This window comes from Rhinolophus hipposideros (genome assembly GCF_964194185.1).
Source record: "Rhinolophus hipposideros genome assembly, chromosome: 1".
Taxonomy (NCBI): Eukaryota; Metazoa; Chordata; class Mammalia; order Chiroptera; family Rhinolophidae; genus Rhinolophus; species Rhinolophus hipposideros.
Window position 1 is genome coordinate 5,867,921 of NC_138047.1, and position 27,376 is coordinate 5,895,296.

The 27,376-nt window shown below is 39.7% G+C and overlaps 1 protein-coding gene across 22 annotated transcripts in view; it reads right to left on the reverse strand.

Annotated features, from left to right (window-relative positions):
* CELF2 (CUGBP Elav-like family member 2) overlaps window positions 1–27,376 on the reverse strand; it is a 786,924-nt gene that overhangs the window by 305,595 nt on the left and 453,953 nt on the right. For 3 of the 22 annotated variants that reach the window (XM_081046693.1, XM_081046702.1, XM_081046694.1), the window contains exon 1: window positions 9,107–9,290. The exons of 10 other annotated variants lie outside the window; for them this stretch is intronic. In XM_081046693.1, coding sequence (XP_080902819.1) covers window positions 9,107–9,159 — 53 coding nt within the window. In that variant the 5' untranslated portion in view covers window positions 9,160–9,290. Of the gene's footprint in view, window positions 1–1,330; window positions 1,516–9,106; window positions 9,307–27,376 lie in introns of those variants that run through there. 9 more of the 22 variants (XM_081046697.1, XM_081046675.1, XM_081046686.1 and 6 more) reach the window with 5 other exon arrangements.

A 27,376-nucleotide genomic window follows, 5' to 3' on the forward strand; every position in this document is an offset into this window, starting at 1 on the left:
ATTGGAAGCACTTCAAGGGAAAGTTTCTGAATGACCTCATTTTAGATGAGGCCTTCCAATGCAATCCATTGCACTATGCTATTTCAGCAAAACCCCTTTCCCTCTCACGCCTCATCTCAAACTGAATTTTGTCCAATGGTCATTGTTTGAGCACTGAATTATCACTGGCATTTAAAAAAACAAAACAAAAACACAACACTCTCAATAGAAACAGAGTGCTAATAAATGCATTTGTACATAGAATACGCACTGCTTGAATTCAAAGAATCCTATTCCTGTCACCCCACTAAATCAATGAACCAGAATATAGTCCCTTGACCTTTCAACATTGTTGCTCAAAGAGTATATTATAACTGAGACACTGGTACCTGACATAGACCGATTGATGTTTATAACCAAACAATTAATTTTTTTCTCCTGCAGACAACCCTGTATATTTTATGACAAATTTCCATTTTAAAAAGCATTCCTATACATAACTTCACTCATTGCAATCTCTTTAAAAGCAGACTGTCAGCTATGCAACAACTATAGATGAACCAGCGCTGTTCTGTCTACTCAAAAAGCCACCTTCACAAAAGGGTTTTTTCCCCCCCGTCACTTCTGGCTCATCCTTACAAACTACAATCCAAAATATCTTTCCCCTATCACATTTTCAAATTCAAATTTTATTAACATAGCTGTTTTGGTTAAAAAAAAAAAAAAAAAAAAGCCCACTGTGCTCAGAGCCATTTGGAGCAAGAAATACAGGCCCTATAAGGGGATTTCCCATCATTTCCAGCCAATAATTTTGAAATCCACATGAATTTTAAGTACCTAAGAGAGTATCTGACTTTGTGGCCATGTGTTTGTTCTTGGCTTACCCAGATTCATTAGCAACTTGCAATAATAATAATAATAAAACTGAAATAGATCCTCAAGTGATACATTGTAAACACATCTTTTCTTAGCTCCATAAAAGTGTCACTTAAGAAATAAATACTTAGATCACCAATCGTAAGTTTAAAATGATAACCTTATTATTCCCCCTGCCCCCCTCCCCCCATACAAACACACTTTGGAAAGCTTCTGGAATGGTGATTTTTATCACCTTCTTAAAACAACTTAAGTGAAATTAAATGCCAATAAAGATGAAATCATTATTAAACTCATATTTTTACATTTTTATGGGAATTTTAAGTAGTCACTCTCCCTTGAGAACAGCTGCTACTGGCTTTTGGCAATCTTGTGTTTTTCTGAATCTGTTTTTAATAGAGCGAAAATACATAAGAGTGAATTTATCTCCCTCCTGAAAAGGCCCTCCGACTGAACATGGTCTTTGCATACATACCTTCGTGCTCGGAAGTGAGGTGCTCCTCTAGAGTTTTCAGAAGCCTCCATTCCAAGGGGGTGGAATGCTAACGCCGTGGACCCGGCAGACCCCGAGCCCAGCCAGCTCATCATTTCCCTCTCTAACTCGCCTTTCCCTTTCTCTCCTTTCTCCATTACACTGCTGCTGCCTTCTTTGTGCCCCCCTCCCCCCTCCTTTCAGCTTTTTCTTTCTTTCTCTGTGTTCCCCTTTTCTCTCTCCAATGGAAGCCAGATAATGCCAGAAGCTTTCCCTCTGCAGCTGTGTGCCTGAAGAGCCGGTGACTACAAAAGTGAAGTGAGTTGCTGTGGGTTGCTTATCTGCGAGAGAAATCGTTTGCTTTGCCTTGACCAAAGCTGATTTCTGACCTAGGCACAGCTGTCTCTGGAACTGGGCTTCCTTCCAGACATTATCAGGGGGTGGGAGGGGGAGGAAGTAAGACTGTGTCCCACCAAGTGAGTAAATTGGATGTGAAAATTGGGAAGGAAAAGAATGGAGAAAGGATGGGGAGATGAAAAAGGCTTGTCTGTCCATCATGGTGGATTTGCACACAAAGGCATTCAGGAAAAAACCTCTGAAGGAATGTTCCAGTGGCCTCTTGAAGATGCCGAGATTTGTCAAACTATACCAGGTACCCTTATCTGGTGCCAGCCTGGCGGCAGGAGCAAAATTTATACCCATCAGAATGAGGTTTTTAGTTCCCTGGCAGTCTGCCCTTCAACACCCCCACCCCACAAAATGTTTTCCCCAATTGGCCAAAAGTTCTCATGTTACTGTCACGTGTTGTTAAATTAAAAAAGGAGAAATGACTGCCTGACAAACGGCAACAGCTGAACAGCAACAGCTGGGTGGATATTGTAAGTAGGCATAACATTAGGTCCACTGAGAAAGCAGCAACAGGTGGGGGTGAAAGAAAAAGAAAGGGAAATTTTAGCCTGAGGATGGGGTTGTTTGGAGACAGACCTAGGCAAGAATCAAAATCTTGACCTAAGAGGAAATTTCTGGAGGCACGACAGCCCCACTTGCCTGAATGTCTTTCCTTTTCCTGAACAAATGAATTAGAGTGAGGATTAAGAGAGTAAAACAAAATACATAAATCCACTTTAGCCACAACAATGACCAAGCCCTATCAAAGAGCTTTCGGTTACGAGGATCAGAAGTCATTAGAGATGGTGCAAGCAGACCAGACTTTTTAAAGCAAATGGTACTTGCATTCGGAGTGGAAAAGATTTTAAGATTTAAGAACTACACCTGTTGGATTCTGCATTTGTTTCTGCCAAAGAGTTGATGGAGGGAACACGTCATACAAATTTCTGATTCATCAGCTAGACATTTGTCATATGCATGGCCTTCATTTCCTCGTAGAGATGAATGGCTGAAAAGTCAAAGCCGACCATGAGCATCACATAAGAAGTACAATGTGTTAACCTAATTATTCCTACAGCAATTATGTAACCAAGCTATTAAAATGACATAGAGGTTGAAAATACATTAAGGTTTTGAGCACAGGAAATTTATTTTTTCCCTATAATATGGTTCAACTCTCTAGCCATTTTGAGCTTATGATAGAGGTTTTTGAAAATCCCAAATGACTTTGTATTTAAATTTGCTTTTGATGCTAATTCCCATGAAGTCCATTAGAAATAAAAAAAATGTTTTTTTCTTTCTATTAAAAAAACAAAAACAAAAACAAAACCTACCCAAAATGTTCATGGAAAGGGGGAATAGCTATCTATCCAAACTAAGCGAAATGTGTTCTATCTTGTCGTATCTCTACTGTGGAGTACAAGCTTTTGTGTTACCCAACAGCTTACTTTCTCAATACTCTCTGGAGGCGAATGGCTACATTTGCCCTATTTCATAGGAATAAGGCAAGCTTAGAGAGAAGGAGATGTGAATGACCTTGGGTATCTGAGGAAGAAAGGTGATCAGGCTGAGGATTTTGTTTTCTTTTAACAGCAAAGATAAATCCAGAGTGTCCTAAGGACACCTTCCCCCTCCTCCTCCACCCAGTTCAAGTCCCCCTCCACTTGATATTTTCTTACCTACTGTTCTGTTTCATGACTATTGTGAGCTTCTTGATGGCTGAGACTATGTTCTATATTGAGCACAAAATATCTTTATTGCTTGATTGGTTATGATTGCGGTATGACCTATTCTGGCCTCTAACACAGATAAAAAGTCACACTTCAATTTCATCAATCTTTAAAACTCTCTATTATTCCTCCCAACATCTGTTCCCATTATACAGATGAAAGCCTGAAAAAAGTGAGGCATAGGGTGCTTTCACTCAAAGGCCTCACAAATAAGGGGGATATAGAAGAGAGTGTGGTGAAGACTCAGAAGCAGAAAACTGCTGAGATTTTTCCTTTCTCATTCCTTGTTTTTCCTTTCTTGTACAGCATACTGAATGGCAAAACTAGGAGGTGCATAGAAGTCTATGTCCACAGTGGAAATGTAGCCCCAGAGGAAAGTCTGACTTTAAAGCGTCAAAAGTTCAATCGTTACACTTTTCAAGTTAGCCAGGGAAGGAGTTTGGCTGAGTCTGGAGTTAGAACCACTCCCACTATGAGCTGTTCATCTATCGGACCACCACTTCACCTCTCTCAGTCTCGGTTTATCTTTAAAATGGAAATAACTGAACTACTACTAACTCTTGGATATCTGTGAGGATTAAATTAGATAAAAGAAACCACCTAATGTCGTGCTGGGCATAGAGAAAGTTGTTAGTAAATTTCAGTCTTATTCCTCACCACCAATCTTAGTACTCACCACCACCCCCATCTTTGTTTAATCCTGGAACTGGCGGAAGGAGGAAAAGAGAAAGCCAGTCCTAATCGTATTGTCCTGTAGCATTAAGGTTTCCACTGGCACATCTACGCCTAAGGCCAGCAGCCTACACCAAGGGCAACAGGAAGGTTCTGGTGTATGTACAGCAGGCATTGAGCACCAGGGGCTGGAAGGAGAGCACTGTTCCTTTTATTACGTCCGTTTCCAAAGACAAGATTAAAATGAGTCCTAAGTGCTGCCACCAGGAACTCATGCCCCCAAGTGCATGTGTTTTTACTTACAGAGGAGCTCCCGAAATCATCTCTGAATAAACAGTAAGCCATTTCACAGAATCCACAAGAGAGCTGGGGCCCCAGACCAAGGTATTCAAAAAGCATAACGGCACACAGACTGCGCCACTGCAGGGCCCACAGCCCTTGTGTTACTGAGATAGATGGCTTCAGGGTGGAGGGAGGCATGTGATTCCATGTCTGCCTCAGGCACACTGTGCCCCTTCCGGTCGGTCACACACCAGCTGGAAGCCAACAATGCCATCCGTAGGTTTCGGCAAAGAGTGTTTACTGACTGCAGCCTGCCATCTTTCTCAAGATAGGGATTTTTTAAATCCCAGGGTATTGTAGGTGTATCAGCCTCATAACTTCAAACTTCAAGCTCTTCTCAACTATCCCAACGAAGTTGGTGGAACCAAATGATTTTACAGGAAAATTCTGTTTCTTTTTCTCTGAGGGCATGCTGGCTAGTCGGGCTGCATAAATGCCAATGATTGATCAGAATGCTAAGCAGCCAATAAGGGGAGGGTCAGCTCGGAAGGGGCGGAGGTGGCACCCCGAACTATCCTGTGATACATGTCACGGTGGGCTGGGGTCACCCTCTCCCCACAGGTGCCATTTGCTGTCAACCTTGATGGTCGGCACTACAAGAAAATGTGCTTGGGATCAGACAGACACACAGTGAGAAAAGCACTATGGAGAAGACAAACATTGCTATATCCAATAATCCCTAACAACATCACAGGAAGCAGAAGACAGCGTTTGGGAACAAAGTGTACTTCATCCCAAATCAGGCTTAAGCAGCACATTTCTGAGTTGAGTAGAGGTCCAAACACACACACATCCCACACATGCATATCTGGCTTCCATCACAGTCTGATCTCTGTAGACTGGTGCCACGTGATTGGAAAGGTGCTACAGCTCTAGGACACTTCATTTTGAGCCTTAATGGCCTACAACATTAAAACCTCACATATGCTTTCCCTCCTTGGACACCCTCTTCCCAATGTCAGTTAAGTGAAATGCCACAAACTTTAATCCTCTCCAAACCTACAGAATAAAAGTCACTGTGAGTTCAGCAAAACTCCCAAAGCCAATAAACATTAGAGAGGCAATCAATAGTTTTATGAAAAAGGAGATCCCCCAGGAATTACCAAAAAGTGGAAAGAAATTCATGAAGACTAATAAGGATGGTTGAAGGCATGACTGCAACTGAATGGAGTGTACTTGTTACTGTTCGCAAAGGTGCAGAAAAATGCTCTGGAGAGGCACAAGATGCCACTAACCAACTACATTCTGCTAATAACTTTTACAGAAATCTCTACAGAAGAACCTAAGTTGGGTATTTCTAATTTTCTCACTACCATGATGACACCAAATCAAGGTATGTTTTTCATCTACAAATCCTGACCCCTTGAGTGGAGAGCAATCATTCCCACACAACACTCTTCATTTTGCATTTTATCTTTCTTTTCATCAACCTAGGTGTTTCCAGGGCTGTGAGGAATGAACTTTCCATCAGCCACATTTTCACCTAATTAACCCCCTGATTACAATAATTAGTATTGATTCACTCTTGGAATGACTTCCTAGGCATTCAAGCACAGTCTGTACTTGCTACAAAGTTCCAGATATGAATATTAATCAAACACTCTTCTTTGCGTTTCAGCCCCAAAAGGATATTTTGCAATTGTGTACACTCATATTTTAAAAAATGAAAAATGGTAAGGTTTCATTTTCACACAAAAAGGATTACTAATGCACTGAGGTTCTGGAGCTCAGCCTGTGGTCTGCTGAACTCATCTGTATGGGTATCCCGGGGGCTCGTGTGTGAAGGGACTTGGGGTGCCATCATTACCCTATTGAAAGAAGCCATTTTCCCAGTTTGAATCTTTTGCTAGTCCTTTTCTGCAAGCCTGGACTCAGAATTAAAATTTACTTTGGTACTTGTTTAGGTCACTATCGAGGGGATCACCACACATAGAGGCTGATGGCAGGTCAGAGATTACATATCTTGTTACTGTTGTGGAAATAGATGTAGACAAGTTTGCTGGCTTCAAGTAATCTCTACCTTCCCCATCAGGCTAAAGGAAAAGATAATCCGTATGTGGGATAATGGAATGGGGAGGCAGGGGGCTCTCTGAATTTTAGCTGGTAGTGCATCAAACCACAGGAGAAGCAAACAAAGTGAGAAGGGATTTCCCTTGTTCTTGGACCTAAGACCACCTATAAATCCAACGGAATAGCTCATAGGTAAATAATTATAATTTAGTCAAAAATGCAGCATGGAGGTTCCCAAGTTATGTCTTCATTCCAGCATGATACTGACAACTATCTAGGGAGCATAGGAGACTACTTTTCTTCCAAACCACAAAAAATTGCTTTGCAACCTTTGTTTTGGAATAAAAATTTCACATGAAAGCAGAATCCAGGTGAGCTGGTAACAGTGGGCTAGCTTCAGTTATAAAGCTTCACCAATTACCTTTTATGAGCTCATCCTAAAAGCAATTATTGGCATATCCGATGCAGCGAGCAATTCAGATCCCATCAGAAGTAAGAGAATATAATAAGTCTGCATTTAAAATCCATTCTATTCACAATGGATAACTGTTAAAATATCATTTTACCAGATACGTTTTGGGTCCACCCAGGCTCTGAATATATTGTCCATAGAAAAATCTGTACTTGAGAAGGCAATTTATTTAGCCTGTAACATTAATTTTAATTATTCTGAATTAAGTATTTCATAATATTTCAACTTAAGTTTTAAAAAATGAAATGTATGTCCAAACTCTAAAAGATAGTTGTTTCATAACTGTGTTTTCATGAGGAATACATTTCCTTCCTTATTTATTGGTAACATCACTAATTTGAACCACGATATAATCCAACAGGAAGTATTTGTAACTAAACCTTATTTAAAATTTTGCCCTTTAAAATGATTTCCTTCTTGTTTTTAAAAATTAGGTCCTTAACCTTTCTCCATAAATTTACTAACATTTTTCAATAGCTGGCACAGGCATCTAATTAAAGCAAAACACTAAAATGTTAGATAAAATATATTCTTTATGGAAACCAACCTCAATGAGATGATTTTCATGTAAATCAATTACCAGTTAACATTTTAGGACCAGTCCTTTTATATCTAGCGTGAGAACAAAAATGGTTTCAATATTTGAGAACTTCGAAACGAATTTTTCCATTTTCTCTTTTTGAAGTCTCACTGTTTTCCCCTTAGAAACCAATGCTTATTATATAAAAAGAAAAAATTTTGAAGACGTGAGGAATGTTTACCTTGCATAGAAATGCATTTATGAGCACATAACCATATATCAAAAATTAATGCATTCCATAGAGCCCTTTAACTTAAGAACTTAAAGGCTACATATAGTAATAGTTTCAGATCAAAATTAGAAGGGCAAAAGTTCTCACGTGTCCTTGAATTTCTAAACTGTTTGTCTACCTGGATGCCAAAAGGGGAGATAGAGAGTAGACATTATAATTTACTTAAACACAGAAACGTTCCCCGTAACTTCTCTCTCATGCTGTATTCCGTAAGTCCACCAACTAGGCAAATTTAAAGTCCCCAAGCATAAATACTGTAGAGGCATGTCTGATCATAAGGTATTTGTCAGAATGATAATGGTATTACAAGCAGTCTCAATCAATACATTTCTTTCTGTAGTTAATGGAGAGGTGAGCAATAAATCTCTAACTCAATCCAACCAACATAGCTACAAAATGCAAAAAGCTCTATGAACAGCAGATAGTAAAATTTTAAATGCACAAAACCACAAACAAGCAGTTCTAAAAGCGCTTCATTCTGTATAGTCTATACAAACAAGATTATAGCAGATAAAAAAGGGTGTTGAGAAAGAAAAAAAAAAGCAAGAAAAAAAAAAAAGCAGACATGCATTAAGCTAGTTTGACAGCTCCATTGTTCAACCGGTCCCATTGTCAGACCCAAAGATGTATTCAGTGTTACAATGTCTGCTAGCAAATAAACAAAAGACGACATTTTTCAAAGCAGGATGCCAATTCTCTCATAATTCTTTCTCTGCTTTCCGAAAGGTCAGTGTTGGCTTATTCCTGGTACGCAAAAGGAACCTAACACAGATGCAGGAAACAAATATTTGCTTTCGATACACAGGGACCTGGGACGCCATGCATGAACAGAGGTCCTTAAACAGGTACACATTTTGGCACACAGGATAAAGTGATCCAAGCCTGGTAACACAGAAAGACTATCTAGGTAGGCTAAGTCCAGATTAGAGCGGTATTTGGAACGCAAGTCTAATGTGGGGTCTCCTTAGCTCCTTTTTCGGTGATTATTCCATGCAGAGTGCATAATAATGAAAGAGGATTAGACATTGCAAAGGAAAAGACAAACCGAGAGCCAGAGTCAGAGGCTTTAAAATGAGCCACTGGCCACTCGCAAATCACAGCGAGCAAAAACAGGACATGCTTTCAAAAGGCAACTCGTGCAAATCGAACTCGCACACAGCAGTCCCCTTCCTTTCCCTTATTTGCTCCCTTTCTTCCAATCTCTTAGTCTTGATTTCCTTTCCCCCTCTCTCTAGATTCTCTTTTTTTCCCCTTCTAAGATAAGGAACCCACTTGCTTTAGACCATGATTATTGTCTCAACCAGCTATGGAAACAAGTAAAGCATACGTTAAAACAAAGGACACCACAACATACCTTAAAAGCAGCTCCTCATTTCTCATAGTAACAGCGGATTTGGGACAGCGCATGCTTTCTACACTGATAACAGTGATAGTCTCAACAAAGCCAGTTCAGAAGTGCGCTCAAACATCAATGCCACAGTAGCTGTTCACTAATGCGCTCTCTCTCTCTCTCTCTCTCTCTCTCTCTCTCTCTCTCTCTCTCTCTCTCTCTCCTTCTCTCTCTCTCTCTCTCTCTCTCTCTCTCTCTCTCTCTCTCTTGCCCCACTCTCTTCTCTGATCAAATTCTGAATGGTGGAGCCAAGGGGCTCCCGCAGATTCACTAGGTAGAAATAATCCTCTCTGACAAGTTCTGTTGTCTAGGCATATTTTCACATTAATACATTATGCTGCCTATAGGGGTCTTGTCTGCATTCACTCAAGCCTGGTGTTAGTGCTCCTAATTATCAAAGAAACATAGGGAACTCATTTACCTTTCTCTTATATGTTTAATAGCAAATCCAGTTTCACATTTTCTTTTTGCTATCAACTGTCAGCAAACATCACAGATGACTAAGAGAAGATTTGGAAAGGTTGGAGTACTAGAAAGCATTTTGGCTTCTCTTTTCTGGGACACTGAATTCACAGTTGTATTCATCAATTCCTCTCCTCTTGTCCTTAGGAAGAATGACAAGGTCAAGACCTTTAGCCACCCCCACTCTCCAGCCTCATCATGGAATCGGAGGAGAGGTTGGGGAGCCTGGGAATAGTTTCACTCTGTGAGCACCAGACGTCCTGCCCACATAGTTAAACTATTTCAGGTTGCAGTCATCATGTACCCGAAGCAGGGCACCTAAGGAGGTAGGCGAGGGAAAGATTGTTTGGTCACCTCGAAATTCTGACAGTGGAACATCTACCTCAAAAGACCAATTAGGTGCTCTTCTCCAAAATAAGAAAAACCTGCTTCCTCTCTTCATTTTACTCACCAGGCTTAGCATATAGTTAGCCAGGAAAATACACACTGTACTTCTGTTTATTGGAATTAGAAGAATTACGTGCAGATCAGCCAAGTAAAACAGCTAGTCAAACACACACAGAAAAGACAAGATGCTACAGACAACGTAGTCAGGCATCCAAAAGGCACCATTCCAGGAGGTGTGTGCTTACAGCAAGCCCAGAATGCTCTCAGCTGGACGGACAACACAGAACACAGCTCGAAACAGGCCCGGACCACTGAGCACTGGTTTCCACCCTCCCAGTCTAAAAACCATGCACCTATTCAACTCAACCAGGCTCCTGAGTACTAATAACTGCAGTTAAAGCATTTGTGGGAATCGTAGTGTGATGGGGAAAACGATGGTGTGCTCTGTTTCCTTCCTATTTGAAGATGGGGAATGCACTGTGATATTTTGCTACATCTCTGACCTCTGAATTTAGTCTTGACCCACAGCTAGGGAAATGGAGACATGCTGGAGGGTGATGAAGGTGCTTTAATCTCTATGGCACAGTCACCTTGCTTAGATTATCACTTGGACTGAGGACAGTAAGCCATGGCGGCTGATATCAGTCACCATAGCTATTTCTGGATGGCAATAAGAAAACATGATGGATAACTTGACAAAGGTCAAATCATGAAATCAGAGTGCTGTTGCTAAAGCAGCCATATGTTTCCATTTCCTCCCTTCATTATCGAATATGAAAATTATAGAGTAAATATATGAAAATGAATGACCTTGCCAGGCAAAGACAGTGCATGAAATCTAAGATGTTGTTGATGGAGATAAGCATCACGTAAAAGAGCTTAGAACCAGAGAGACAGTGGAGATAAAGGGCTTGAGCCTGTCCCCTGGGGACTTGTGGCTGGTGCCACAGTCTCTTCACCTCTCTGTAGCTCTCTTTGCCCCAGAAGTTAAATAGGGGTGACAAATGCTAATATGTTTGCAAGTACCTAAACAGTCTGTAATGAAACTTGGGTGTGTTCTGTCAGTCGCAATATTAATAAAAAGTGGAATGAGTAGACTGCTATCGGTCATGGTTTGGTCTGTTAAAGAAAGGTAAAAATATGCTGCTCAGACACAAATTCCTTTTCTTAATGCTTCCATCCAATTTCTATTGGGCCTGAACTAACATATAACAAGCACTAACATACAACAATTACATGTTTGCTTATTCATAAATGGATTCTTGGCAGTAGAAGACAGTGCTTCAGTATATGGGGCTATTCCTATTATGAAATGAATTACGGGTGCACAGAAGTAAGGAGTGAAATGGAATCAAACCATTAAATATTTTATTTTCTCTCCACTTCCTTTTTAGTCTAGGGACCTAACCAATGAGAAAGCTATAGAGCTAAAAGTTTACTACTTGTCCAAACTCCACTGTGATGACAGATTGAGGGTTTTACATCCACTAGTTGTATGTGCGAAACTAGTGGTTATAAAATGAGTGGATAGAAAGAAGTATGTTATTTCCAACATTTACATATTGTATTGAAGGTTTTTCATTCCAAATTCACATTGGATTCATCTTTGTACTTCTTAATCCATCCATAGAATATATTGGAAGTTGGGAAAGAGGACTATAGTTGACCGTTGCACAACAAAGGTTTGAAGGGTGTGGGTCCACTTATATGTGGATTTTCTTTTCAATAAATACACACAGTACTGTAAATGCATTTTCTCTTCATTATGATTTTCTTAATAACATTTTTTTCCTCTGGCTTACTTTATTGTGAGAATATAATGCATGTAACATAAAAGATACGTGTTAATCGACTGTTTATGTTATCAATAAGTCTTTTGGTCAACAGTAGGCTATTATTAGTTAAGTTTTGGGGGCATCAAAAGTTATACGTGGATTTTTGACTGTGCCTCTAATGCACCCCCGTCCACTGCCTCTCCCACTCACCGCATTGTTCAAGGAACAACCGTATTTTATTTTCAAAATTCCTTTATGTAGTTTCCTTAACAAATACGTGGGGAAAAAAGACACTTTTTCTTCTAATCCAGGCATTCAGTTCGCACAGCACATAACACATAGAATTCCTCACATGCCATTGTGTTTTAAATTTCAAGACCTTTTCACATTTAGCGGCTCATTTAATCCCCATAACAACACTGTGGGGTGTGCAGTGCGGGTACTATTATCTTCTGGGCTGAAAAAGTTCAAGTGCAGAAAGATGGAGTGACTTGCCCACTGTTGGTACAATGCTGACCAAGAGTGGGGGCTCAGCCTACACCCCTGGACTGTGTCCTTTCACCTGCACTGCAGTGCTATCCACGCTGCCCCCTCACCAGGGGTTCACAGTCACCCCAGCCAAGGCATGGCTGTTAAGTGTTTAGTGTAATGAGAACCTCACATTCTCTAATGTGAAAGTAATAAGCTTAGAGGACAGATAGTAAGTCAATGCAAAATTTATGAAAGGGTTATGTTTTGGCTAGTAGTATTTTTCATTTTCTATCTAAACTTTATTTCAAATGAAATAAACAGTCGATTGATTCATATTTTGTTTGTTACATGTATTATATACTGTATTCTTACAATAAAGGAAGCTAGAGGTAAAAATGTTATGAAGAAAATTGAAACTAGACAGACTGAGCACTTTGGGGAAGAACTTCATTATTATTTTGGGGGATTATCTGCAATAGCAGTTAATTTTTAACAATCTTGATTGTTACTAACCTTGGTTTGTAGGGGAAATTTTTCAAAAGGATTCTAGTGCTAATTGGCAAAGAAGAAAAAAACCTTACTTTATCTAAAAGCTCCCTATATCCAAAAATATGTTTTTAACAACATAAATTAAATGTTTAGCTAGTAAAGCAAACTTGGTGAGAGCAAAACTGGAAAAGTACTGCAAGGTGAGGCTCTTGAGGATGAGATGAGAATCAACCAAATTTTTTGTTCTAAAAACATTTTAAAGGTAAATTATATGTGCGTTTATATATTGTAGATAATTCCTACAAAAAGCTAAATTTCTAAATGCAACAGTAATGACTCCAACTTTTTTCTGCTTCCAATGCCTGTCTTGTCTTTGCATTTTGACATTTACATTGCCAAGGTAATAGAAAGCGCCATTTCTATGGAAGTGTGTAATATGAAGTAGGCTAGATATGTAAGGTCGGGAAGTACAGATTGATTCCTTCTTTGATGAAGGATAGGATACGACAAATATCTAGCCTGCCTCTCATTCTAAAAGAACAATTTTGAAATCTAGACATACCAAGGACATTAAATACATTTACTTGTTAGTTTCAGATACTATCTTCATCTCTTTGGGCTGCTGCAACAAATCACCATAGACTGGGTGGCTTATAAACAACAAGCATTTATTTCTCACAGTTCTGGAGGCTGAGAAGTCTAAAATCAAGGTGCCAGCTTGGTCATGTTCTAATGAGAGCCCTCTTTCTGGTTCATAGCTGCCACCTTCTTGCTGTATCTTCACATGGTGGAAGGGGCAAGGGAACTCCATGGGATCTTTTTTACTATAAGAGCACTAATCCCACTCATGACAGCTCTGCCCTCATGACCTAATTACCTCCCCCAAAAGCCCTACATTGTAATTCCATTGTATCAGGCATTAGGATTTCAACATATGAATTTAGGGGGGAAGGGGGGCACCAACATTCAGACCATAGCAGATACCAAGAATTGCCAGGTTTAATTAAGAATCATACCACATCGTTACGAAAGATTTGAAAGGACAGACAGAATTCATGAAGTAAATATGAAGCGATGCCAAGGTCTGTAAGAAATGGATTTCTAGCACTCTCAGAGAGCGACACATAGTAGGTGCTCTGCAAATTTGATAAGTCTGTGTGTGAGTGGATGAATTCTCACCCAGAGCTGGTATCAAAGGTCTCCTGACCAACTTTGTCAGCCTCAGAGGAAGGGTCTCTATGGGTAAACTGAGGCATGGCAGTGACGTCTGCGCAATACTTGACAGGAGCTGGAATAAATGGAATAAGGGGCAATCCTGTTCTCCAGACTGCAGTGCTCCCCGCTTGCCCGGAGGCGAAGCCCCTTCAAAGCCAAAAGGACACAGGTATCACAAATCACAAACCGAAACATAAAACTGACAGTTGGCTTAAAGTAAAACCTCAGCAGCGTTAGTAAAGAAAGAGTTTGATGTAATCTGAGGATCTCCGTAACATGAGTTCCTCTCACTTGAGCACTCAAAAATCACCTCTAAGTCACACTTTAGAACCAGGAGGCCGCTATCCCAGTAACGAGTCCACGGGTCCTAAATTCCAGACAGACATTCCTTCCACAAGCTGTGGGACTACTCACTCACATTCAAAATGGAGATGTTTACTAGGATGAGGGGGCGTGGGGATCATAATTGGCAAGAATAATTGTAAAGACCGTTAAAATTACAGTGTCATCTTTATCCATAAGAAGGTGTAAATGAGAAACCATAAAGTACTTAGAGCTCCAAGAAGCTACTTGAAAATAGGCACTACATGAATTTAATAGGTATGATTATAAAGAACAATAATGACTGCTTGTTATAAAGAAAAGAAGTTATGAAAACAGATACCATGCATTGGGTTTGGAGAACTCTGTCTGTGTAGGTAAGAAAAGGTCAATTAAAGACACAGTAAAGAAAGTAAAGGATGTCCCACGAAAATAGAACCATAGTTGATAAAATAACTAACTTGGTCTGTGAACTCTTCCAACTTAGCAAATAACGTGTTCACAATTGAGCGGTTATTTTTGGCCTAATGTTTTGCCAAAAGTCACCCTCGGGCAGATGGGAAATCTTGAAAAGGCCACAGGTGACTATATATAAGTTAGGCATGAACATTTGCATGGAAGATGGGCCAAGTTTATTACTGCTATTTTTAAGACAGACTCGTGCACATGACACAGCTGCCTCTCTGCCTGCGCAAACTGGCATGTGGGAAAGGTTCCGTAACTTGACTATTATCCATGAGTCCCCCACGGACATGTAGAGTTTGAAGCACATGTAGATCCCTCTTTCCTACTGGTTTTGATCCTAGGCAATCCTGAGAGGTCAAGAGCACAAGTATAGTGAAGGCCATGGGTGGAGTAGACAAGTCTTCCTTCCATGACGGTGAGACCAAGATGGGGGCTGACATGATGGTGTGACAGCGATGAAATTGAAATCCAGATGGTCTGGGAAAGATGCCTTCAGAACAGCTACAACACGTTCACGGCCCTTAGAGAATATGCAGGTGCTTTAAATGTCATATTTCTGTGTATATCGTTCTCTAAAATTGTCTACTTACTTACTTGTTTACTATCTCTTTCCTGTCTCTGAACCTAAGTTCAGAAAAGCAGGGACTTACTCCATTTTATCGCCACTTTAGAACAATGTGTGGCATATGGTAGGCACTTAATAAACATTTGCTCAGTGGCTGAGTTTCTCCGTGAAGCATTCTTCTTGTTAAGTGACCTAATCTCAGTGGCTTACAGCTATATAACACAATTTACGAAAAACCTGTCATGCTCAACTGTGAGCAGTCATGAGGCTAGGATGGCTAAGGGACAGGGAGATTAGGAAGGTTTTGTCTTTGAGGACTTTACCTATTTGTTGAGGTGGAATGATACGTTTGTTGTTTTAATGTTTTTTGAACTTTAAGGCACCTATATGGGTGCATAGAAAATAAAGTCATAAGTGCGTATAGTTTCCTCATTACTTTCCATAGTGCTGAAGTTTGGAGTTGATGAAGGAAAGGCAGGTAGGACTGGGCATCGAAGATGAGATGAATAGACAAAACTTTTAGAATTAGGGGCAATGCGAGTCGGAGGGAGATTTTTGTGATCTCTTGGAAAATGCCAGTGTCCTTTTGAGCAAGGAACAAGAATCAGAAGCCAGTCTAATTTTTGCTTCATTCATTTTCCGGAGCAGATCTCCCCTGAGTGCTGACCTCTTCAGTTTACGGTGCCATAGCTCCAAAACTTAGTTAGATAGTCCCTTTCTAAGGAAGTGCTGCTTACTCCCCTCTCACCTCACTGGGGTCCCCAGGGGTCTACAGCAAGTTATCTTCTTATGAGTTCCATCCCCTGCCTGCTATTAAAAACAAAGCAAAACAGTAAACGTTATTAAAAGCCACACTCATTCCCTTAAGTCAGTTCCTAATGAGATGTATCCTCACCTGTAAAAGTCCATTAATTTGATTCTGTTTTATATTGCAGGGATAGACATTAAACATTACTTTGACTTCTCTATTCCTATGTGTGTGTGTGTGTATATATATATATATATATATATATATATATATGTGTGTATATATGTATATGTGTGTCTGTGTATACATACTCATGTACACGAGGTCTGACAATTAAGTTTGCAAACTTTTTGCAACAATGTAACCTTTTTTTGATGTCAGAGGGATTATTCATTATGAATTTGTATCAACTGGACAAACAGTTAACCAAGTTTACCATTTGGAAGTGCTGAAAAGGCTGCGTGAAAAAGTTAGACGACCTGAAGTTTTTCCCAACAACTTATGACTCTTGCATCACGACAATGTACCAGCTCACACAGCACTGTCTGTGAGCGAGTTTTTAGCCAGTAAACAAATAACTGTATTGGAACACCCTCCCTACTCACCTGATCTGGCCCCCAATGACTTCTTTCTTTACCCGCAAACAAAGGAAATATTGAAAGGAAGACATTTTGATGACATTCGGGACATTAAGGGTAATATGATCACAGCTCTGATGTCCATTCCAGAAAGAGTTCCAAAATTGCTTTGAAGGGTGACTAGGCCCTGGCGTCGGTGCATAGATTCCCAAGGGGAGGACTTCGAAAGTGATGGTAGTGCTATTCAGCAATGAGGTATGTAGCACTTTGTCTAGGATGAGTTCGCGAACCGTGTGTGTGTGTGTGTGTGTGTGTGTGTGTGTGTGTGTGTGTGTGTGAGTGTGTGTCTGTCTGTCTGTATGTGCATACATATTGTTATGGTGTAGACGGAAAATGTTCTAAGAACATGACTAAATCATGATCTTCAAAGGAAAGTTCCTAGAGGCCACAGGGGTGATGGAGATGAGGCACGAGGTAGCCTGCAGCCAGGGGCGGAAGGACATGGCATTCCACGGTGAACACACTGAGCCATGAGAAATTTTAAAGCAGCTTGAGAAAGGTAACTTTGGTGTCAGTATAGAGCATGAACTTAGAATAGGGAAAAGTGTGGAGTCAGGGAGGCAGTGGGGAGGTCACGGTACAGGTCACAGACTATGAGGCCTGCGAGATCAGCTCTATTTGAGGCCCACTTGTTGGCCTTGTTTGAGACACTTCATATAAGATTAAATCACTCCATTATCGGAGCAATCCAGCCAATCTATATTATTGCCCTCATTATACAAGTGAGGACGTCGGGGGCCTGGGCAATGAAGAAAGTCCCAAACTGCCAATTCAGTAAGTGGCAGGGATGAGAGTCGGGCTTAGATCTCTTCATTATTCATATTGTCTAGGCATTAAATTCTGGAGAGAGGGAAGGGGGTAAAAAAAGATATTTTAATGGTAGAATCATTATAGGGACAACTGAATAGGCATGATGGAGAAAACAGAAGAGTTAAAAATAATTCTTATATTTTTAACATGGATACTTTGAAAAATGATGACACTGCTAACTGAGATGGAAACCCACCCAAAAGAATAAAAAAAAATAAAAAGAAGGTGGGGGGCAAAATAGGGTAGATGAGGAGATAACTGATTCCACAGGAGATACACTGAGGTTGACAAGCCACAGGCAGGTCTTCTGAGTAGAGGTGGCAGCTAGAACTAGGGCATGGATGAGACCAGCCAGAAGAGTACTGATAGCACAAAATGAGAAATAAACCAAGACCAGCACCCCAGGGCAAATCAAAAATTGAGAAGGCAAAGAAAGATGCTCTAGTGAAAAGAGAGGCCAAACACATCACTAAAGGGCTTCAACTTAGCTGGAGAGAGAAAACACACACATCAAGTTCCGAGCTACCTTGCTATGTATGATTTCATGAATTATTTGTTTAGATGCTAAATGAAGAAATAGGGCAGTACAAATAAAAGGCAGGAGGGTTCAGAAAGTTCCAGGAATCAGTTGGGAACTGGAACTAGAGGGCATCTTAGTTTGAAAAGGAAGTAGGCCTCCATCCCTGCACCGAGCTTATACCTCAGATGTTTCCAATAGGCTGGTTATATCCAGCAGTTCAACAAGGCTACAGCAAAAGTCAATTTTAAAGGTATCTGTGGATTTTGCCTGATAAGGATTCCAGAAGTTATCAGGAACTATAAACGCAGACTTCGAGAACACTTCCTGGGTCAACTGTTTTACACTATTTAGTGAAATTATATGCTTAGACAGAAGTACCCATAAGTATATTCACAGTGGGAACATACCTGTGCAATCAGTACCTAAATCATCAAAACCTCTGTCTGTTTGTAATTCCATAACCAAAGTGTGATTTGATGAACATAAACATATAGGAACTAGAATGCTTGTGAGTAAAAATTGCTTGAGAGATAATGAGTCAGTTGAACAATACTTTCCCTGGAACCCACCTACTTTTCGCCACCTACATTATCCTATTTCAGACTCTTGTGGTTCCTAGGAGTCTATCTCCAGTTTCACTGGCTCTGACCCACGCTACACATTTCCACAGAGTTACATCCCTAATACCGAAATGCGGTCATAGCTGTCTCCTGCTCAGAACCCATCAGAGCTTTCCCCCGCCCTGAAGACGAAATCCAAGCCACATGGAATGCTTTCTAAGACCAACTGACATCGTCAATCTCTTTTCGTGGGTTTTCTCACCTGGCACACTACTCACTTTGCTCTGTGAACCTTCTTCGTGTCGTCACATCCCTGATTTCTCCTGCCTCTGCACTTTTGTTCATGCTGTTTCCTACTCCTGCATAGCTCTCCTGGTGATCTGCCCCCACTACATCAGATTTATGTCTGTATATTCTGCAGGCTTAAACAACAAGTGCTGAGCACTAAAATGGTGCTCGAAACTACTTTCTGGATGGCTGGCTGAATACATGAATAAGTAGAAGCCATCAGTTGCAAAGGAGATACAAAGATGTCAGAATATGGTCCCAGTTTAAAAAAAAAAAAAAGTGATGAAACAAATCAACCACACCTCTTTTTTTTTTTGGAGGGACTACAATGTTATTTATCTAACATTGAATTCAAAATAGGTACTGGTCATGGACCCTGCCCTCATGAAATGTATGAGGTATGATCAAAACATACAGTGAATGCTTAAATTAAAAAAAATTACAGTTAAAGACACAATGCCATTGATCTCCCTCAAAATTCTCTGCCTTGCTTCAAACACACTTTATTCCATTGTTCTTGTCACTTTCTGAAGCAGTTCTGGAAGTCCTGTTTCATGAGTGTCTTTAGTTCCACTGTTGTGGCTGTCTCCATGTCCTGAATTGATTCAAAAAATTTTCCTTTCATCATCATTTTGACTTTGGGGAAGAGCCAGAAGTTGCACGATGCCAGATCTGGTGAATAAGGTGGATGAGGACACACTGTAATGTTTTTATTTGACAGAATGGAGCCTTTCCATTGTGATCACAAAACACAGTGAATGCTCCTGCTGAGTGCCATCCAATGGAAAGGCAGCGATCTTCAACACAGGAAGCGGCCTGTCAAACTTAATGTGTGGCAAATTTCAACTTGTTTGGTGCAGTCAGTCAGGTGAGAGCTATGGTTGAGAGAAAGTGTGTTTTAAAGTGTGCCATAAATCATCCTCCATCATGATAATGTTCTGTGCCACACATCACTTCTTGTATATGGCAATTTCTGTCACATAAAAACATTATGGTATGTCCTCATCCACCTTATTCACTGGATCTGGCACCATGTGACTTCCAGCTCTTCACTAAAGCCAAAATGATTCAGGATATCGAGGCAGCCATGACAACGCAACTAAAGACTCTCATGAAAGAGAATTTCCAGAACTGCTTCAGAAAGTGGCAAGAATGATGGGATGAGTGTGTTCGAAGTGAGGGGGAGTATTTTGAGGAGGATTAATGGCAATGTGTCTTTTACTGTAATAATTTTTTAATTTAAACATTCACTGTATTTGTTGATCACACCTCCTATGATCCTGTTAGAAAGACAGGACTTACCCATATGAAGCAAAGGACAATAATACAGTGTCTACTGCTGGATATTTTATGAGCCATAGGAGTTCCAAGGAAGGAGAGATGATAAGAGTTGGCTGAAGTAATCTAAGAGTCTTTCACAGAGGAATAAAACTTGATGGAATCTGGGAGTATGCTAGCATTTGGAGAGGCCATGGAGGGAAAATATGAGGACACTCTGAGCAAAGGAGACCAGCCTGAGGAAAATTTATGTGGGAGACAGTGAAAAGGAAGTCTGAATAGAATAGCACAAGTATTGACAAATATGGGGAAATAAACAAAACTAGGAAGAGTGAGGCCAGACTGTTAATCTTGTAAGCTGAGCAAAGGAATCTGAATTCAACATAATAAGCAATTGGGATTAAGTGCAATTTCTGCATCAGTAAATGAGAATCCTCTCCAAGTATGCCAATGAGAAACTGAGAAACACAGCTAGTAGCTGATAGGTAGGCCATGACATTTCCAACCAAACATAAAGAACTTCTACAGAATATAAAAAATATTTGGACTTTGACATGGTGGGAGAACAAGAGAAAGAAAAAGACATTGCAACTACAAAAATAATCAAATATCCCCTTCTTCCAACTGCTTATTTCCCAATGACGACTCTAGCTCTGCTTTAATCTTCCTACTCTCTAGATAAAAACTCCCAAGATGACTGTATTAGCATGCTCTGGCTGCTATAACAAAATTACTGCAAATTGGGGGGCTTAAACAATAGAAATCTATTTTCTCACAGTTCTAGAGACTAGAAGTCCAAGATCAAGATGTCATTAGGTGTGGGTTTTCCTGAGTCCTCTGTCCTTGGCTTGCAGATGGCTGCCTTCTCTCTGTGTCCCCACATGGCCTTTCCTTTTCCATGCACCTATAACCCCGGTATCTCTTCCTCTTCTTCTAAGGTCACCAGTCCTACTGGATCCAACCCTTAGGGCCTTATTGACCTTAATTACCTCCTTAAAGTCTCTATCTTCAAATATAGTCACATTATGAGATACTGGGGGTCAGGACTTCAGTATATGACTTTCTGGTGGGGGAAGCTCAATTCAGTCCATAACAATACAATGCTACCTAAAAACACCCAATCGAGAACTGACGTCTGCTTCCTTAAAAACTTCTTAGCATGCTCACAAGCCCTATATTTCTATATCACACCCTTCCCCACTTCCTTGTTCTAAGGTACCCAATCATACCCTTGGTGTGCATGCTACTTTGCTGCAGCAAGTTAAATAAACCCAACTTTGACTTGGGGTGTGTTCCTGGTGCTTTTGGCTGTTGGAGTTCCACTCCAGGAGCTTCCATATTCATGAACCTTACCTTTCCCATGACTTGTGCCTGCCTAAATTGGCATTCCTTCTTCTTGGTTACTTCTGTTCATCCTCAAAGATTCAGTTCAAATATCACCTTCCACGAAAACTTCCTGATTTATTCTTTTCAGTAGTAGAATCGGATTTCCCTTGTGAGAGCTCTGTAATGTGTCAATTTGGCTGGGCTGAACTACATTTTCCAGAATTCTCTTCCATTCATTTCCAGTTTCTCCCTCCCTCCCTTTCATGTTTCTGGAGAAGGTAAGCCACAAGGGAGAGTCCTGGGAGAGGCAAAGGACAGAAGGGGAACAACTGCTGTTTTGTAGCTCTCATTCATTGTTGCTATTGCCCTGGGCCTGCAACTGCTCTGCCTACCGCTGATCCTCCCTGACGGTCTCTGATTTCTGGGCTACGTGTGCATATTTACCTCCATCACCAAGGTCCCCAAGGCAGAGGCAACAAAATGTGTTTCAGTTCATCCTTGAGGGGTTCCAGTTGGTGTTTGTGGGTTCTAGCCTGCCCTTGATCTCCCTTACTTTACATCCATCTTCTTTGCTTGATTATTTGGCCTGCGGATGTACTCTTCCAGCATCGGATGCAGAGAAGGAAACCTTTACAAAGACATCCTAACATATTGCCACAACTGTGCAAAGTCAGATTCCTGTAACAACTGTCTATCTGTCATATATCATTTCTCTATCTATCAGCTATCTATCTATCAGCTATCTATCTATCTATCTATCTATCTATCTATCTATCTATCTATCTATCTACCTACCTTTCTATCATTTATCTATCCATTAGTTATCATCTGTCTTCTATCATCTACCTTCTTTCTATCATCTATCCATCATCTATTTTCTATGTATATATCCATCCATCCATCTATCCTACTGGCTCTGCTTCTCTGATTAAACCCTGACCGATATATCCCTCCTCTCAGATATTTCTCTGTACTTTCTCAAAACCTTAAATATACTTCTTTTGTTCCATTTACCATACTTCATTGTCATAATTTGTGTGGCAAATTAGATTATCTTGCCAGTTCTTCACGCCCTCCCTCTATCATGTGACCTTGTAGTGGGTGGAATATATTTCCCCACTTCACTGACATTGTGTTTGACTATGTGCCTTGCTTCAGATGTTAAAAAGTTGCCGGCATTATATTAAATATGCTTGTGTGGATTTAGTTTGGGTTTTTACGCTCTGTGCCCTATCTGGCATGAGACAAGAATGCCCCAAAGAATCTTCTGCCCTTTCCACCTGGGCCTCAGAACAAATACACATGGAGTAGATCTGAGCCCAATCCACAGTCTGGAGGCAAGCATAGCTGACTAACAGCCTGAAAGAGAGCGTCCCAACCTAGACCTGCCAAATTACAGTTGACCTGCCGACTCACGAGTGTAAGAATAAGTGTGCATTGTTATAAGCCTCTGTGCTGTGGAATCATTCATATGCAGGCTTACTGCAGCAACTGACTAAATTACCTTCCCTTTCTGTGCCCCAATTAGAGGGCTGGCTCCTTGAGACTAGGGACCGTGATGACACTTTCCATTTTCCCAGTGCCTACTAAGATGCCTGGTACATAGTAGGTGCTTAATAAATGTTTGTTGCATTCTAGAATAAACAAACAAATGACCCGTTGATCTAGAACTACACGGGGAGAGGTACGGCACAAGGGGTGTTAGGAAGAAAAAACTGACAGAGGTATTTTAAATGGAAATGAGGGAAGTGAATCTGGAAGCAAGTGTAAGCAGAATGTGATCCATGCAGTCACGTGATAAAAAGTTACTTATTGCCTTTTATTCTCAGATGATCAGATGGTCAAAAGGCCGTGGGGGTCCCACGTGACTCCAGTAATACTTGAAGAGCATCTTTTTCTACTCTAAGCTCTCACGAGTCTTTGGGGGCAGCTGGCAATGACAGCTGCAGTGTCTGTCTGTAGCTACGGACAACATTATGGAAACTGACAAAAGATGAGCAGCCTAAACCTCCTCCAGAAGAAAAACAACAAGAAAACAACCTTTCCGGGAAGTAAAACTTTCCTCCTCTTCCCTGAGGTGACCTTGGTTTTGTGTAATCATCTACTCGGGTGTGGTCAGTTTATGGCCCATTTGACCCATTGATTGGGTTTTGGTTTTTGTTGTTGTTGAAAGACTGGTGTGACAGCATATCTGTAGCTCCCAGTCTGGTCACCGAAGGTCTGTGCAGCCTGGGCAAACACACTTGGAAGATGAAAGCAGGTCTCTACAGCAGTAGTCCTCCCTTAGACAGTTGTCACATTCCTTTAGAGCTTGTGTCATGCGCTTGTCACTAGAATTGCTCCTTACGAGACACAGCTTGAAGGATGTCAAATTCATTAGTGTCTGCAGGTGAACTTCTCAAATGTTTTTCTTACTCTGAACAAACCACACACACACACACACACACACACACACACACACACACCCTCAAGAAGATGCTGAAAACACCTGTTCATTTCTATTTCTATAGATGAGGAAAGCATTTCCCAGGAATCTTTAAATGAAGGCTCGATGGCAGAACATCTGCCATCAGGGTTGTAAAAGCCACTGGAAACACAAACTGCCCCAGATGATACCCAACCCATGTTGACATATGGTAAAACACTTGTCAAATGGGGTGTTTGTGAGCAATTTACTGAATCCTACTTCCAGGCTGCTTTGGGTGAAACTTGTTTTATAACAATTTTGTATCCAAATACCTCTAGAAAATAATTGTTTATTTTAGCCATTATTTAGCATCATGCTACAAATAAAATTTACCAATATAATACTATACTGAATTCCCACTAAGTGTGTATTATACTATTAAAGCTTTACTATTAAAATGTTCCTAATTTAGATGCCATTGATTTAGGTTTAGTGATAATTTGGCCATAGATTGTGATTCCTTGAAAAATAACATTTATTGTCTTTAATGATTATAAAAGCTATTCATGTTCACACTATTGCTTGGAAATATAGATAAGTATGAAGAAAAATGATCACCACCTAAATCTGACTAGAAAAAAACATTGTTTAACTTTTGGTACATTTCCTTTTAATCATTTTCAATGCAGATACTTCACCTTTTAATATAAAATTGGGTTGCACTGATCATCTAGTTTTTAGTCCTTCTTTTGAAACATGAGCCATTTTTCTTCCATAAGTAATGATATTTGAAAAAATGTTTTCCAAGGATTACATTATTTCATTTTACTGATTTACTGGTCCCAAAATTTATTTAATCACTTCCCTAAGATGAGATATTAGCAGGATTTCTAAATTTTTACTTTTATATGGAACATTGAGATGAAAACTCTTAAATATGAATGTTGTGGGCATTTCTGATTTTCTGCTGAGAAGAGAATGATGTTAAATCTTAAATATTGTTAAGATTTATTGCACTGGCAATGGTTGACACTCCCCCACAGGACAAGCGTGCATGGCCTGCCACTCTCACAAACACACTGACTCCTCCTTAATTTTAAATGTTCAAATGTGAGGAGTGAAACATGTAACCTCCCTGCTTTACTTGCATTTCTTTCTAATGAAGAGGAATGTTTTCCCCCAATGTTTACTGTCATTTATCTTCTTTTATGAATGGTCAGTTTACACGCCTTAGCCATACTCTGATGATTTTTGAATTGAGTTGTAGCCATTCTATATATATTTCTGTAGTTTAATTCTTTGACAAAAAACACATCAAGATTTATGAATTTACAAATTTTCCCAAGATCATCATTTACTTATAATTTTTACAAATATTTCTGGTACTGAATTTGAAAAATTTTATATAACTATTTCTATTCTTTCCCTTATCATTTTACTTTTTACATGAAGGGTCTTGTTCACCCATAAACTAGATTAATCTTCACCTTTGTATTTGGTTGGTTTTTATTTTTACTATTTCATTCATTTAATAACCTCCTAATGAGGAAACTCCAATCTGAGATTCCCCTCTTTCACAAATAGGCAGTTTTACCAGTATCCGTTTATGACATGATCCATTCTTTCCTGTGCTTTGGGGGGAGTGTTGTGTGTGTTGGTATATCAGATTCTGAGCTACTGAATTTCTGTCATTTCTTGTATTGGTACCTCATTGTTTACGTGGGAAAACTTGGTAGCATCTAGTATGGCAAGTTACCCTAATTATTACTACTTTCTCTTTGCAAAGGGTAATTCAAGGGGAAGTTTAGAATAACCTTGTCCATTAAAAAAAAAAAGTCTACTGAGATTTTGATGGGTATTTGCACTGAATCCTTAAATTTATTTGGGAAAATTTAACATCGTTATAGTACTCACTCTTTCCACCTGGAAACCCAGCCTAACTCTAAGTTTACTAAAATCTTAATTTCTTCCTCTCTCTGGGAGGACTTAATGTTTTCTTCAAATGGTTGCCACATCTGTTACTACTGATTTAAAATAAACTTATTGATATAAAACATTTTTTTTATTACACTCTCCTTAAATCCTTAGAGATTTTTAGTTTATCATCTTGTTTTTTTCTTCTTTATATCATATCATGTGTAAATGATAAAACTTTTTATCTTTATGTTTCTAACTAGCATATCTGTTATTTCAGTTCATGTCTTATTGCTATGATCAGAGCTTCCACAACATAATTTAATGAATGATAACTTGTACCTTTGCTCATCTGTCATCCAAAGGTTGGTTTAAGATAGCCGCCTTCTTTACGTGTTAAAAGTTCCTTTGTATCGCTGGTTGTCTAAGAGTCTTTTTTACCTTCTTCTAGGAATATAAGGGCTTATTATTGAGTATCTTTTGACATCATTTTTTTTTCTTATTGGCCTCCTGAGGTGCTGTATTATATTAACATATTTTCCTCAACAAAAACATCTTTTTATTCTTGGCACAAACTGTAAATTGTTATGGAGAATGATTCTTTTCATGTACTCTATCTCTGAATAATGTGAAAGGCCATAAGTTAAAACACCATCTTAACTCGAAATCCCAAAGAATATGTAATTCTTTTTGAGTAAAATGTTAAAAAGTAAATGATGTAACTTGATTTCTAAAGTTTAGGAAACACATTTGATATAGCCCTGTTCTGACATATTTGTTTTCATTTAATGTACTTTATTCAACTAAGTAGTATATGTTTGCCTTAGTTTACTATAATATTTACAAAAATAGTTTACATTTGGGAAATCTCCAATTTGAGGAAAGACTGTTTTGAATTAGTGAGGTTTTAGTGCTTTACCAGAAATGCAGGAAAAAAAATATCTCTGAAGATCGTTTATAACATTTTCACTAATGACTGAACAGATATTTTGAAGCTATCAGCCATTTTGCTGTCTGATTTTTGCCGTCAAGAGTCTCCACAGCCTTGCCAATCTTAATTTCTTTCATTAATACCTTGAAACATGTTTCAAGTAGGAGGATCAAATTGAGATAGCAGAATTTGAAAATTAAAGATCCCCTCTGCCAAGAAGTCTCTCCATGGCTGACCTTCAGAAAATCTCTCAGTGACTTTTAGCTTCTTCACATAAAATAAACAATTTATACACTTCTACAGTGTTCTGTTAATGTTTTCATCAGTTACCCTTTGGATTTATGCCTTCCTACTACCACTGAAAGTCCCCAGGGTAGGGGGCCTTCGTTGAGTGCAGTGTCCCCACCCCCTTTATGTACTCATATTACCCATTATATGTAGCAATAGTAATACATGGCCATGAGATGTGACTGCTAACATTTATTTCATACATTCCTCCCAGAAAGTCTAGCCATGCTGCTGTGATATAGGCATGGAAAGAGCTGTTGAATTACCCATTAAGCTTCAAGTGTGCTTTGAACCCTTAAATTCATTGATTCAATTTATTATTATTATTTTTTAGTCACTGAGTAGCTGTTGTGTTCATGGAACTATATTACAGTAC